The sequence below is a fragment of the Anarrhichthys ocellatus genome, unplaced genomic scaffold, assembly GCF_004355925.1.
Source record: "Anarrhichthys ocellatus isolate YVR2014 unplaced genomic scaffold, GSC_Weel_1.0 scaffold43, whole genome shotgun sequence".
Lineage (NCBI taxonomy): Eukaryota > Metazoa > Chordata > Actinopteri > Perciformes > Anarhichadidae > Anarrhichthys > Anarrhichthys ocellatus.
In genome coordinates, this window is record NW_022280073.1 from 2,695,837 (window position 1) to 2,711,401 (window position 15,565).

The 15,565-nt window shown below is 39.3% G+C and overlaps 1 protein-coding gene across 6 annotated transcripts in view; it reads left to right on the forward strand.

Moving 5' to 3' along the window:
• tsnare1 (T-SNARE Domain Containing 1) overlaps nucleotides 1–15,565 on the forward strand; it is a 153,590-nt gene that overhangs the window by 119,617 nt on the left and 18,408 nt on the right. For 5 of the 6 annotated variants that reach the window (XM_031868652.1, XM_031868648.1, XM_031868651.1 and 2 more), the window contains one exon: nucleotides 5,449–5,557. In XM_031868652.1, coding sequence (XP_031724512.1) covers nucleotides 5,449–5,544 — 96 coding nt within the window. In that variant the 3' untranslated portion in view covers nucleotides 5,545–5,557. Of the gene's footprint in view, nucleotides 1–5,448; nucleotides 5,558–9,370; nucleotides 14,761–15,565 lie in introns of those variants that run through there. The other variant, XM_031868649.1, reaches the window with a different exon arrangement.

A 15,565-nucleotide genomic window follows, 5' to 3' on the forward strand; every position in this document is an offset into this window, starting at 1 on the left:
TATATTTATATATACATATTATATTTATTTGTGAAAAATGATTCAATTATAAAATACCTATAACTGTGATTCTGTTTAAGCCAGCAGAGAAGGCTTAGCTGGCCCTGACGGCCCACCACTGTCCAGCGGTAAGTTGTGCTGAAAGAGTTAGCTATTGATTTGTTGTGGTAGGCGCAGTTTATCTTGTTTTTCCTCTCCCCAAAATTTGCATCCCAATTAATATCATAGTTAATGTGAATTAAGGGTGCCCCCTGCTAACCAAGTTACCTAGCTAAGGCTAGTGTTAGCTGCTAACAATCTGAAGGGTCTCACTCCTTTCCAGTACCACCTTCTCTCCCAAATATGGTCACTTGAAAAGAGAATTGTAGCACCTCTTTTATATAGGCTATGGCTTCAACCCATCCATGCCAATGTGATCACAATGGTTTCTGTGGTTGAAGTCTATCGGTCCTTTGAACATAGCCATAGGCCCACATAATCTCATCAGCTCCTCTGTTTGTGCCAGCTGATGTGCTTTAGTGGCTGCCAGTGCCAGCCTTCATAATTACATCAGTGCAGAGTGCCTGGTGGGGTTTCCTTGGAATAGGCAACATTGCAGTCATTGAACGGTTTTGTGTTGATGATTGTGGTCTGTGCTACCAAAGATCTGTTGGTCACAAACATTTGGCCCAGCTGGCATGCGAACATGATGTTTACATTTGCTACTCAATGGGTGACAGTTAAAAAGTCTACTAAACCTGGAAAACAAACATCAAGATACTAGACTCTTAATGAATGCTTTTGTTTCATCTTCATCAAGATACGTGTATCCTAATTTCTAAATAAAGACACTGTGAAGTTGATTTTACATTTTTAAAAGTTTTTGATTGATAAAAATAATTTGTATAAATTGAATGTTCTATATTCTAATATTATGTTTTCGTTTTTTGCCATGGTCAATACATTTAGGTAGTGTATCAAAGTCACAATTTTGGTATCGTGACAACCTGCAGTGCAGCAGTGTGTACACATCTGTGGTTGCTAATAGTGTCCAGAGTCCACATTGGAAGAGAGGCAATCTAAGATGTTTCAGTTTCTGGATGCTGGCATTGCATCCAGGTTTATCTATTAATTTTCATACTTTCTACTTTTGAACATCTTTTGAATGTCCCAATAGGTCCCTTCAAGCTTTCAATAACTTTCCTCACTTGTGTTGCCAAGATTGTGAACGCGTCATGGTCGTTTGGTTTGTAGGTCAGCAGGGTCTGACATGACTGTTCTGTCTGAGTTGTCTGTATTTTGCTCAGGTCAGAGACAAGCGTAAACCGTGTCAGACATGACATGACATGACAAAATGACTGGCTGACATGCTGTCTTTAACAAAAGGCCAATCAATCTTTAATAAAAGCCCATAAAATGCTGATGCTGGTGAGAGTTGTTCCATTATTGACAATGGTTGTCACAGGGCTTCGTCCAAGATTGGCCGTGAAGTCTGTGTTTACTTGCTGCTCCTCTTAAATATCATAATCAGGGTGACTGCATGGGACTCTGAGTTTTATGTAAATTGCATATAAGCCGATTACAAGTGAGGCAGTTCTGCTGTAAACATTATTTATTTTATGGACTTCCAATTTTCCCGACCAGATGCGATAAAGGAAAAATAATGTTATGGCCATTATCATTGCATTGCATTATCGTAGTATTATGAGGGTATTTCTCATGTCACATAGGGTATGCAGTTTTTCTCCCAGAGACACAGCAATTCTGTCTTCCATGTAAGGGAGGAGGATAGGAGATAGATAGGTTTGTAAGGCAGTCCTGAGAGCTTTAACGCTCATAATGCATGTTTCTGCATCCTCCCTTAGAGAAATACACGTGTTTATAATGAGTTATGGTTTTTAAAATTCTCAGAGAGCTGCAGCCATATCGAAAAATAAAAAGGCGAACAAGTCATTTATGCTCTCCTCCTCTCTACCTCCTCTTTTCTCTGTCCACTGCTGACCTTCATATGGACGTGTGAGATTTATTTGAAAGTTAAGCTGTTAAAAGCAAGTCTTCTGTGTGAAAAAACGAACACTACACCAGAGACGATCAGGCTATCCTTCTATACTTGGATGCCTAGCTGCACCCGATTCCCCCAAACATTTTGGTATGGTCACTATGGAGAATCATTCTCCTCCTAGGAAATAATAACGGTATCAGAGAAATTGCAGGAATATTACTAACGTGATATTGCAAATAGCAAGCAAATGAAAAACTTACATTTAAATCATTTCCTGCCAAATTTCTCTTCTCTGAGTGTGTTATGGGAAAATGGATCTTTCAGGTTAATTTGAGCAGTGCGTTGGTCTGCATGTGCATTTGCATTTTATCGTAAGTGTGTCATGCAGTGTTAACGAGTCTGATCTTGGTCTTGACAGGGTCTCAACCCCTCAAAGTCTTGTCTCGGTCTCGATAAACTCTGGTCTTGGTCAGGACCTGGTCTCTGTTTTGGTGGTCTTGACTACAAGACTGATTGGTTGTGATAGAGGACTCGAGGGAATCCCTAACAAACGTCACTGATATGGTTAAAAAGCTCCACAGAGGCAAGGTGAACAAGTTAACCCAAAGCTGCTGAAGGTTGGTGATTTTATCAATCTGTTGTGGCTAACATGTTTCTGTTGTCCTCCTTTTAAGTTAGGTACAGTCCCATTGGACAGAAGGATGGGTTTGGTTGTTGCATTTAACCAAAGGATGTGCTCCTATATTTACTATATATTAGTTATTTGTTTTGCCATCAAAATCATGATTTAAGATACTGTCTATAGCTTCATAGTTCAGTCTACTTTAAGTCTAATTTTAAACACATTTTATATGATCAGATATCAATAAAAAACAGATTCTTAGCCAGTTTAAATATGAACTATTCCTCTGGTATTAGAAATAAAAAGTGAATGAAACAGGTGCTGTCTCTCCCTGTGGGCTTGCAGCAGCCATTGGCCCTGAAGTGCTGAGATACCGTTCTCTGGCAGATTAAGTCAGTGGTGATGAGAGCATCCTCCCGTCTCTCTCTCTCTCTACGAGTCTCCCTGTCCCACCTCTCAGCCTGCCCTGAGTCTGGAAAATTCTGGTTTAAAAATACTGCAACAGTTCTTTTGTTACACTAAGCCAGTTTTTGTTCCCCCCTCCACCTTATTTATTTCCTTGTTCTCCCCCAAATAACAGCAGTGCCAGGATGAGCAAGCGGGAGGAAGAGAAAAGGAAGGGAAAGAGAGAGGGAGGGAGGGAATACAGTATATAGAGAGAGGGAGCGACTCAGCACTGTCAGAGCGAGCAGAGAGAAGGAGAGGATGGCAGAGAAAGTTTATAAGGCATAGTTTAGGAGGAAACGCGTGAGAGAAGCTGGGGAATCTGCGGTGGCCAGCTGCAAGAGGGGAGATAGCGGAGAAAGGCTTTTAATTCTCAATCCCCACAGAGCCTTTGAAAATTACCAATCTTCTTATCACAGACGCAGGGCTGCTTATGCAAATTGTTGTGGAGTGGAACGTTTAAACGGAAAATTACTCGACAGCATTTTTTTCCCCTCTCCCCCTCTCCCTCTCTGCCTCTCTCTTCCGCACAGAAAGCCTGTTTTGAGTCTCAGATAAGAAGATGAATTGCTCTCTCCGTGCTTTGAAGCGCGTCAGGATTTAAAGACTCCAGCCTCGGCTCTGGTCTGAAGCTGCTGCTCTCGTTGCCTTTGTAGCAGAAAACAGGCTGGGAAAAATACACGGGAGAAAAAGCATTTCAAAATAACATCGATTCTGTGCTCAAACACAGCGTCACTGCCTGAGGAGACAAGGACATATTCCCAAACCCGTTCTCTTCACTCTATTTACTTTCATATTTTTGCTTTCCACAGTGAACACTTTCTCTCTTTTTTTTCCGACATGGCAAGTAATTGACATGGATGAATAAAGCTCATGTGCTGTGTGGAGGAAATGTTTGAAGCATTTGAAATCTAAATTTGACCACAGGCGATATTAGAAAATGAAACAGAACACAGCATTGAAATCCATTCAATAGCCACAAGCACTCAACGTGAGAATAATTGATGGCATGCAAGTGACTATGACATCGTGTGGTTTTACCTGTTCCTGAGCACGTTCTGTGAAGTCGATTTGTATATGCTATTATACTATTATAAAAAGCATGTTAAATATATATTTATATATATAATGTACAACCTTAATATTTAAAAAATTAATAAAAGCGTACAATTTGTATCGGGAAAGCAACTATGTGGTGGAACGGTGAAAGTCACAGTTCAGTACCTTGGCTTTGGGTTGACGGTTTCGTACATTTTCCTCATGACCAACAGTCCTGGAGGAAGACACCTTATCCTGTACAGTCAATTAAAAATATTGTAAAATATGCAATGTATGAAGTAAAAATAATAATAATATATATAAAAAACCTAATTACATTTCCCTATCAATTAATAAAGAAGAAGAAAATGTGCAATGTACAATGCATAAAGTCAAATACTTTGCAATTACAATGCAGACATGTAAGACACATGGTGGATTACGTAGTTAACAGTTCTCAGTCACATTTTTTAAAAGCATTTTAAGACTAAAACCCATGTTGAGCATATTCTCACGATGTCTTGTTGAAGTCAATGCTTTGAGGTGATAAATCTGCTTCACCGAGTCACCATTTTGTTGTAGCTTTTCTTGACAATTTTTTTTCAATCTTAACATTTGAAGTCGCAACGACCCATGAACTGAACAAGCTTGTTAATTGACGGCTCTAGATGGGCTGAATAGATACATACAGGAGAAGAAAATGATTTCATTTTCTACATCTGCCAGTCGTTTGCCTCCTCTTTGTCCTCCTCTCAGACAGTAAGGGTGCCATCACGCAGACAAGAATAATGTGCAGCAGAGCCATCACAGGGATATCTGCACAGCATTTTGATGGAGGGAAGTGTAGGCCACCCCTGGACAGTCATCCCATTCAGTCTTTCATGCATTCTATCTGTATTTGTCAGTGTGACCTTGAATCTTCCAGTTCCTCCATAATTGTGTTAATCTTATCCGGTTGAAATGCCACTTTCCTCCTTCTTTCCTTTTACCTTTAAAGATATCTGCTCTTTTTTGTTCTTTTTTTTGTTCATGCTAAAGGCGTGCCATGGGGTTGCATTAAATTAGCTCAAAAACAACAAAATAGGGCCGCGGCTCTGCGGTTATTAAACCGGAACTTGGCATTTGCAGGACTGCAAATGCATTGTATGCAAACATGTGGGTTTCGAGCTGTATATGTTTAGCTCTCATGAACTGACAAATCACTGGATAAATCACTGCTGTGCTGTGTGAACCACCAGCAGGGAGCATTTGATGGCAAAACCATGCAAAGCTGCATCATTACTGCTTGACTTACACAGCAGACGGTGTGCAGTGTCCAATAGGCTACTGTCTAATGCCTGAACTCCACCCTTTTTCCCCACAGAGGCAGCTGAGGAAGAGGAAGTGCTACCTCCTGGTGGCCGGAGCCATCGTCCTCATCGTCCTCATCGTCATAATTGCTGTTTCAGCAAGAAAATGAGACCACCACCGAGGTAAGAACCGTCATCCACAATACAGCACTGCAACCCCTGCCAGTCCCATATTAGTGATTAGCTTGTAGGATCGGACCAATACAGTAGTTTGCAAATGTATGACACCTTGGATCCCCACTTACTGTTCATTGTTAACATAAATATGATTTGAGCGTGATGACTTGGTCAGTTCCAGTCTGGGTCTGTTGGTGTAATCAGTAAAATCACACATTGTGTGGTGTCGGACTGAAACTCATGATTATTTTCATTATCAATTGATCTACCAATTATATTTGTTCAATAACTCAGTCAATTGTTTAGTCTTTAAAGCGTCATTAAAAACAGTGAAAATTGTTCAGTGCCCCAGGTGATTGTGTCAAATGTCTTGTTTTGTTTTCCAAATCCCAACAATATTCAGTTTACTTTGATGAGTGAAAAACATTAAAACACAAGCTGGACTCAGAGAATATTCTGCATTGTTTTCTTCAAAAGTAACAACATATGGTTGTTTCTGCTCTGCTTGTGGTGCAATTGTTCATCTTTCGATCCACTTAGTGCCCAGCATTCATTACAAGTATTAGTTTTATATTTTTTACACATGCTCAAACAATGATTCTTATATCTTACAAAAAGTTATTTGTTATTGTCCAGCAATAAGAACAATCGGTTCGCCTGCAGAAGCCCCCGGAATGCAGAACCTGTTCAGGCAACAAAACTAGGTGGTTGGGTTTGGGGAAAAGGTTGCGCTTTAGTTTCAAGTATGTTTGCCACTTAATTATATACGTGGTGTTAGTAAAGTATGTAAGTTACATTACACAAGTTAAGTAAATAAGTCAAAGTGACTTGGTTTCTTTACAGCAAACATACAGTTAAATAACTGACGTTAGTAAAGTCAGGAAGTTAGGTAAAAAATGACTAAATGAATCGCCGTTTCTCACGGGACAAATAACGGTCTCCTGGGCGAAAGTCCTGTGTTTGTATGAACCATCTCTCCCTCACACCTTCGGTACACTGACTTGTCACAATTTACACTCCGACAAACACTCTGAAGGTCTAATAATGATGTAGATTGGTTCACATCTCAGTTAGTTGAAATCTCAAGTTGAGTTACTTAACACAAATCAGAATCAGAACCGTTTATTTGCCAAGGTATGTTGCTCATACAAGGAATTTGACATGGCGGGTAGTGTATAACATTAAACAATCAACACAGTGCAAAAAATATAAGCATATTAATGTTTACAATAAAACAAAATAAAGTGCACTAACAAACAGATAACAGTACTATAAACGAGTAAGAGGTAAGTGTATGTAAAAGTGTCAGGTGTATTTAAATAAAGAAACAGAAGGGATGTGCAGGAGAGTGACTGGGGATGTCAGAGTCAGTAGGGGTCCCGGGCTTTGTTGATGAACCCAACTGTAGAAGGGAAAAAACTGTTCATGTGGCGTGAGGTCTTGGTGCTGATGGACCGCAGCCTCCTGCCAGATGGAAGGGGCTCGGACTGTTTATGTCCAGGGTGAGAGGGGTCAGCTACAATCTTTCTTGCTCGCTTCAGGGTCCTTGAAGCGAACAAGTCTTGGAGGGACGGCAGATTGCAGCTTATCACCCTCTCGGCAGAGCGAATGATGCGCTGCAGTCTGCCCTTGTCCTTGGCAGTGGCTGCAGCGTACCAGACCATGATGGAGGAGCAGAGGATGGACTCAATGATGGCAGTGTAGATGGGAGTTAGACCAGGTTGGTCCCTCCCCCGAGACCTGACTTTGTCACTCTTTATCTCCGCAGAGGCCACCCTGAATGTCCTGGCTCATAATTACGTGGGTTATTTAAGAGTTTCAGTGCATTACTTTTTGTAGGTATGAGTACAAAGAGTAAATGCCTGGGTACTTACAACAGGAATTACTACATTGTTGATACATGTCTTTTAAGATTAGAGTTGGATTTTGATTACTTTTTCTAATTTTGATTATGTTACTGGTTGGCCCAACATCTGGCTTTTATCTTTGCAGCTAAATACTCTCTTATAGAACAATTTATCTTTTCTGAATATTTTAAGTAAAAATTTAAAATAGAGAACATTCAAGTAGCAGGCTAGTCATTTTGAGGTGTCACTGAACTTGCCAGTTAAAAAGGACTGGTAGATCAGCTGTAGATTATTTTGTTGACACTTTTTGGCAGTTGTCTTGTACTGCTCTCAAAAGGACGTCGTCTTAGCCAAAGTTGATTTGTGATGGAAGAGAAACATCGCTCTGTAACAACTCTACAACCAGTGGACTGGATGTATTTGTAGTTCAACAACTCCTCCAGAAGTGATCTAGCTAATGGTGTCATGTAAATTCCATTCAAATTTTGAATCCCCCATATAAACGTACTGAACAGGATTTCACTCAATATTTCACCAAGCCTCAGAAGGAAGACATTGATGTATTTATGTTTAACTATGAGTACATTTCCAATGTGTGACAATAGGATTTGAGCTGACTTTCCCTTTACTTCACAGTACAGAACCAATTATGATCAGAGTAAGGAGCATTTTAGACATAAATCCATTGCGCTTCTCACTGGAAACTCTTTTATCAAAATAGGAATTTGCATGTATGATGTCACATATTCAACAAGATATATTTAAAGCTGGAGTATGTAATGTATTTTATAACCCTTTTGCTTTCTATTTGTTTAAATTGTCTCAACATCATGACAGTAATCTCCCTGATGGTAGCCAGGCTAGCAGCCAGGCTACCATCAAAAGCAAGAAATCTCACTGCTTTGATAAAGGCAGAGTACAACACCTTGTAGTATTTATAAGTAGGCAGGTTTTGTTATTTAATAATCTAGCTCAGTAAAAACAACAGTTTTGATTACTCCTCCTCTTCGCATTCTTTGTCTCCCAGTTAATGCATTACTTCTGTTGTTCCTGCAGCTGTAATGTGCTGCCGTTGACAATGTGGGAAGCAATGAAGAGTTTTCAGTCCTGGTTCAGACTACAGAGCCTTTGTGTTATTATTAATACCTCCATAAGTATAGGTACAACTCAAGCGCTTTGCTCTTCCTTTGTGCAATAAGTGGAGCCTGCATTTTCGCTGGAGATCGCGACCCAGAGGAAGAGATAATTCTGTAGTGAAAGTGAAGCTAAAAGGGAACCAATCGAAAAACCAATGCTGTCACTATTCTACAGCCATCACATGGTGCAATCAACATTTAGTTCATAATGATAAGCTTGAACAAAAAAAGCCTATTTCTGTTGTAAACAAAAATCAGAAGAAAGTGTATTCATTTCATTTTAATAAGTGAGTTTGCCCACCTCTATATTTCTGCAACTTCAGCCTCAGATTGCTCATGGCTGGAAAAGCTCTCTTGACAAACACTGTTTTTTTGCTCTTATTTGATGTTCAATACAAGATGTCTCTGTTTGCATAAAGTATTGATTGTCACCTATTTTGCTCTGGGGGGATGGAAGTGGAAATACTGTGGAACAAAGCATTCTATTCATAAAACAGGCCGAATCGATGCTCCCGTGGGGACCGACACATGTTGAAGCACAGCATTTACCGGTCCACACTCAAGTGGCTAGACACTACCAGTTAGCACAGCAAGACAGTCTCAGTGCTAAAAAAAGACCGGGTCATTGTGAAGTCCACTACTGGGTGTAGTCCTGTTTACACATGTTCAAAGAAAGCTTTATGGATGTTCACACTAATGCAAACTGAAAGCAAATTACTGTGAATTTTGAGGTTCTTTTGCCCTCTATTTTCAAGATCATGAAGCATCTTCAAACTGGGTATTCCAACTCGTTTAAGTCATCCATCCATTATCTTTTAACCGCTTATCCTGTTCAGGGACGTGAGGGGACTGGAGCCGATTCCCAGCTGACATTGGGCGAAGGCAGGATTCACCCTGGACAGGTCGCCAGACTATCGCTGGGCTTCCTGATAATTAAAAAACTTTACCCCAGACCTACTTTCTTCATTTCTGTACCATTTTAGCTATCTAATACTAGTCCATCTATCGCTTTGGTCTGGACTGAAATATCATTACACATATTTGATGAAATCCCATGGAACTTTATACAAACACATCCCGGTCCTGATGAATCCCTTGATCTGAGTTAGAGTGTTCTTCCCTGTTTTACAAACATAAATACATGTCATTTTGATAGTCACAGATGTTTTTTGGCTGTACTGAAATAAGGTAGCCTTTTGATGCTCTTATCTTTCTCTGTCAGTCATTTTAAATGTCAGTGTAGCCGTCCTCACAGCACAGCCGCTGTGCTCAACCCGTATCTTGATTCACTGTGTCTGCTGATGTTGTGATGGAAAATAATGATTTTATCTGCAGCTCAGCAGCAATATCTGTTCAAATTATCGTATTGCCGTCATCAAATTTTAATATTAATTCTGTTGTAGTTATAGTCAGCTGACAATAGCAACCACCTTTTTTAAGACACATAAAAATCTAAATTCACAAGAGGGGTAAGACAAAATCTCTTCATCTTATGTTCACATATCTTATTCCACACATCTAACGAAAAAACATTACAATTTCCAAGTTTTAGGACTCATTCCTGCAGAACTAGATCCAGAATGAAATGTCATTTGATGAATCACCATTAAAGTTTGTTCAAACATACATGTCATTTTCAGGCTCAAATGTTAGCATGCTAATATGCTAAACTAAGATCATTGTCATGTTAGTGTTATCACGTAAGCATGTTGCTCAAAGCACCACTGTGTCCAACACTGCTACTAGCATGACTTTAGTGCTGCTGAGTTGATTGGCCGATGACTTGGTTATTTTGTTTCTGAAATTTAAGGGGAGCCACACAATGAATGGCTACATATCTGTTTTCAGTGATGAATCTCTCCATGTGTTTTACCTGTTATAATGTAGCATTTCATTGTCCACTATAGTGTAAAAAGAAACATCAAATATAAGGGTTTATATTGTTAATATATGTGTTGTAGATTGCTATCTGGCCTGTATGTGTACAATGTAAGAATTTTCAGCAGAAATGTCTTACTTTTATTTACTCAGATCTTATATTTGTAGCTCTTCATGTTTATGGAAAGATATTAAATATTTGTTTTGGCAGATGAGGCTGGATTGCTTGTGTGTGTGTGTGTGTGTGTGTGTGTGTGTGTGTAAGTGAGAGAGAGAATAGCTATCGTATGTTATTGACCCACAAAAGGGCAACAAGGTATTGTACTAATGATCCAAATGAACACATTTGGCTTCAGCGCCATCAAACATTTTGGTGTCTATAGAAATGACTCAATTTTAGTCCAATTACTGTCCTGACATTTCATCATTATTTCAGTAACTTTCACACCAATAATACAAACAACTTGGCACAGATAAATATTGTAATGCATGAAGTAATTCAAAGCTTTTCCCCTTTTAAAGTGAATAACTCTCACTGTCATTGTTAAGTCAGTGTTCATCCACAGCAGCAACACAAAATGGACAGATGGAGAGAAAAACTACACATGAAGAGTCAAATAAGCCACACAGGAAACAAAGACTGATGACCGTTTGCTTCATTTTAATAAGAGGAGCTCAATTTGAAGTGTTTAGCTTTTTACCGTATTTAACCACAGAAAAAGATAGGCCTGGACTTCTTCGTTGAATCTTTGTTTGTGACAGAAATGATTAAATTCATAGTTTAAAAAAAAGAAAATGAACAACCTAATGTTTCTCTGGGCTGTAAAAGTGGTCTTGCGATGTTCTAAGTCAACACACTGTGAGAAACAAGCGTGAACACTATAGTTGTGCAAATTTCAGCCCGCAGTTATTTTCTATTTGCTAAACAGATTGGACAAAAAGATGAATACACCAGTAAATGTGACCAACTGTTGGGCGGCTGTCAGTCAGTAACACCTCTTGTGGCAGAAATCACAGCTTCCAAAAATTGTTGCCAGATACCTGTCCTTCTGCAAGTTCAGAAATAGTCTTAACCGCCTGGTGTGCACCATATGTTTACGATTTCACAATGTACAGTAAGTCTACTTTGGGAATGTTTTTATGAACACATCTACCAGCAGAGACTAGTATCGGTCTTTCTATGGCAGATTGTGCATGGCAGGTTGATGGCATGTACCATACAACATGGTGCTGTTAGATTGCTGTTGGACCGCCCTTTTAATACAGATGCACCATATACATAAACTGGAGGATTCCTGAGTTATTGACATAGCAGAGGCTGGCAGCATTCGCTCTTCTGTAACATTAAACAGAGCAGCTTGTATATTCCACAAACATTTATCAAGAGGATAACTCTTTAAGCACAATATTAATCCAAATAAATGACTAAACTAAACAAAGAGTGCATTAGTCGAATGTGCCTCCTTTTTACGGGGTTGCAGGTCAATTATCTTTCAACCCAAAGATGATAGATGTTTTGTTTTTTAACAATATAATTGTTTTGACTGAGCTTGTAATGGTCTGAACATATGATTTATGTTTTGAGATTTAATAAAGCATGGACGGATCAGACTTACAGCTAAGCTGAAAGCAGAATGGATATATTTTTTGGACATTTTATCAACTTCTAAAGTTGTATGTTAGCGAAACAGTTATAAATTTACAAATCAAGAAGCCGCGGAGCAACATTATGAATCATTTCAAGTTGTTTTGTGGCCACCCGATGAATGTAAGTCCAATATTCAATCTCTCTTTGAGCTCTGATTTTGGTGTCCATCAACTTCTGAGAGAAACATGTCTCTTTAGCTAAACGCTCCACTCTGTTAACCAGCTGGTCGCTAACTTTGTCTGCTTTTTGCTGAGCAGAGTCCTGTTTCAGAAGTTACTTAACCCCGATATGAGGGAAACTCTGGCTTTTCAGTTTCAGACAGAGTGGTAACCTTAACTCTGAGTCTGTTAGCATGGAAACCGTATCGCAACACATTCATTAGCGCAGGTTTACTGTTGAATTGAAATCCGGGTCGGATATTAGTTTGTTCCTCAGGAAAATCGAAAGTTCTGAAGTTCGTTTTTGTTGCCCTCACGTTCAAATATTACAGAGTCAAGTCACCGTCTGCTCAAAATAAAACCCCTGCATATCCTTCTTGAGAGTGTAAGTGTTTTTTTTTTAATATATAAATATATAACGCTTTGACTTTGTAAACACAGTTGATACCAGTGATGGAACATAATTCCTATAATATTGGAGATTATACGTTAATATTTCTGAGGGAGAAGGATGGTGGTGCAGCTGTAGAATGTAGTTTGAATGCGAGTTTTATGGGCTGTGTATAGTCAACGTATTTTAACAGCATTTCAGTGAAGTTTAACTTTACATTTGTAGAAGTAGCTGAATCCCAGATTCATACATTAAATTACAGATTCACTCTGAATCTGACAAACGTCCAGTTTAGTCAGCAGGACTTCATGCAGACATCCCTTTATTGGCTGCTCGTTAAATGACTGACCCGATGTTCTTTGTATTCATTATGAAGACGATGTCATCGTGGCATCTATAACGCAGACAGAGAATCTGCGACATTGACTGACTGACCACTTTAAAGCTAAATGCTTTTATCTCCTCAACCATTTTCTGTAGGCCGTCTATTCCAATGTCAGTTTTTGATATGGTACTTTAAAACCAAAATAAGTTTGACCAGTGCCCTTCAAAAGATGTCAGGATTAAAGACAATCACAGAGACTGAAAAGAGAATCAAATATACAACCTGTGAGGTCATCACAGAGGCCGTACAAGACTTGGATCATACTGTAACAAAAAGCTTGGAGAGGAAAACTTTGTTGAAAAATATATCAAATGAACATGGAAATGTAATGGAAGAGACCAAACATGACCACAGTACAGAGGATAAAGTACATAGAGAGGTTGTGTTAGGCAACAGTGTCACAATAAATGTCAGGATTTTGAAATATGAGTTAATTAGCATCCATGCTCACAAATGACAACTGAAGAGAAGCAGAATGCAATAATACAAAATAAAGGTATATTGACTCAAACCTTGACAGGGAATCAACTGAAAGCAATCAGAACAGACAAAACGTGCTCCCTTTGTTTTAGAGCCAACCAATAAATGTTTGTCACTATATTCATAAAAAGCCTGGTTGCAATGTTTATGAATATACAGATCTAAAAACAACCTTGTATATTCTGGTACAGCAGACTCAAGGCTTTTTTAAAACGCAAAAATCAAAGTGACGCACACAAGGCCATGTTCATTTAGTTGCATAGCACTTTATTACTTGCAAAACTCAAAAGAGTTGACTGAAGTAATAACAGGAGGTAGAAATAATAAGCACTGGGAGGCAAAATATATTACAATCCAAGGAATACTTTAAGATGCTGTAGAAGGGATTGCAAGAGTTCACCTTGCTAACCTGTACTGCATTACCCAACACACACTTCGATGTAAAATCCATAAAGTAAGCAGCAAACTTTCCTTTGGTGGTTGTAGGTGAACTCTGAGGACTCCGTCTTTAATATTACAGCCCATCTGTGGACAGGTGCAGACAGATGGGGGAGTTAAAATCCATGAAACATGTACACCTAATGTTCATTGCTGTAAGGAAGTTAATGTCAAGCTGTCGGTCGATCCTGCCATCTGTCTGTGGTTCAGTATAGCTGGAGAACTGGCTTTACTTGGACCTTGAACTTAATTATAATCCTTATTCTTTTCAATACAAATGTATGAAATGACAATGATCAAACAATGTAACAATAAAAAAATAGAGATAACCCTACATAGAGTTGTCACCTGAATCTCCCCCTGAGCTTAACAAATATATATAGTGGTGCAGCTGGTGAATATAGTAGAGTATTTATCAGCTAAAGATTCAGATGTAAAATACAGTAATACAGTAATCATTCCGAGGGTGTCAAACTCCTGTCTTTTGTCACGGCCTGGTCTGATACCAACACACAAGGCACCCTTCAGCATCTGTATGAGACGACAATGTCAACCCGATGAAGAACAAGAAAGTCTGTGTAGGGTACAAATTGTCATGGGGTGTGGTGATGGACTCAAATGCAGAGGTAGTGAGAAACGGGTTTTAATGAGTATTGAACAAAATAGGAATCGTTACCAGAAGACAACAGGGAGTCCAAGCACAAGACAAGAAATGAGAGGGAAAATCCAGCAGGATGAGGCAGGGCAGGCAGACTGGAAACCCGGGAACTGGACGAGCTAAACAGGCAGGTAGACATGCAATGATCTGGCAGTGAGTGACTGAGAGGCAGGGGTTTATAAAGTGGCTTGAACAGGTGAGGGGAGTTGTGCTGATGAGGGAGTGCTTGATTAGTGATCAGAGGCAGGTGAAGGGAGTTAGGCTGGTGCTGAGGGAGTGACTGACAGGTAGAGTGAGGAGGGAGGAGCTACACAAAGACACACACACAGAAGGCAAAGCCTAATTGTGACACAAACACTGGACCTTCACCCAGGAGACAGCTGTTTGTGTCCCGTGTGAAAACAAAAGTCAACTTATTATAAGTTTCATAAGTACTTTATTTAAAGTACTAAACTTACGGCACAAAGTGTAGACTACGAAACTGAAGTTACTAAATAGTAATATTAATAAATTAAATTAATTAATTAATAAATAGTAATTTTAACCCAAACCACAATCTTTTACTCACCCTAACCCAGTAGTTTTGTTGCCAAAGCCTAAGTGATGCTAAGGAGCACCCAGTGCATTGGCAATGAGGACAGGTTGGATCAGAAGCATGACTCCAAATGAACGATAATGCTGCTCCTGCTGGATCTGTAAAAAAAAACATTCTTTTCTATCAAGTTCAACATATAAACTTCAAATGTTTTGATTTTTCAGTTTGTTCAAAACTGGTTACCAATGCCTCCAAGTGGCCAACAATATCAGTAATTGCAGGTTTGTGGTGCATTCAGACTGAGATGTACTCGTTTCCTTTTGCACATCTTTCTCTTTAAATAAGATGAAGAAAGAACTTTGATACACAAAAGGCTTTCCAATGTCCAGCTGGTTAGAGAGAGAGAGAGAGAGAGAGAGAGAGAGAGAGAGAGAGAGAGAGAGAGAGAGAGAGAGAGAGA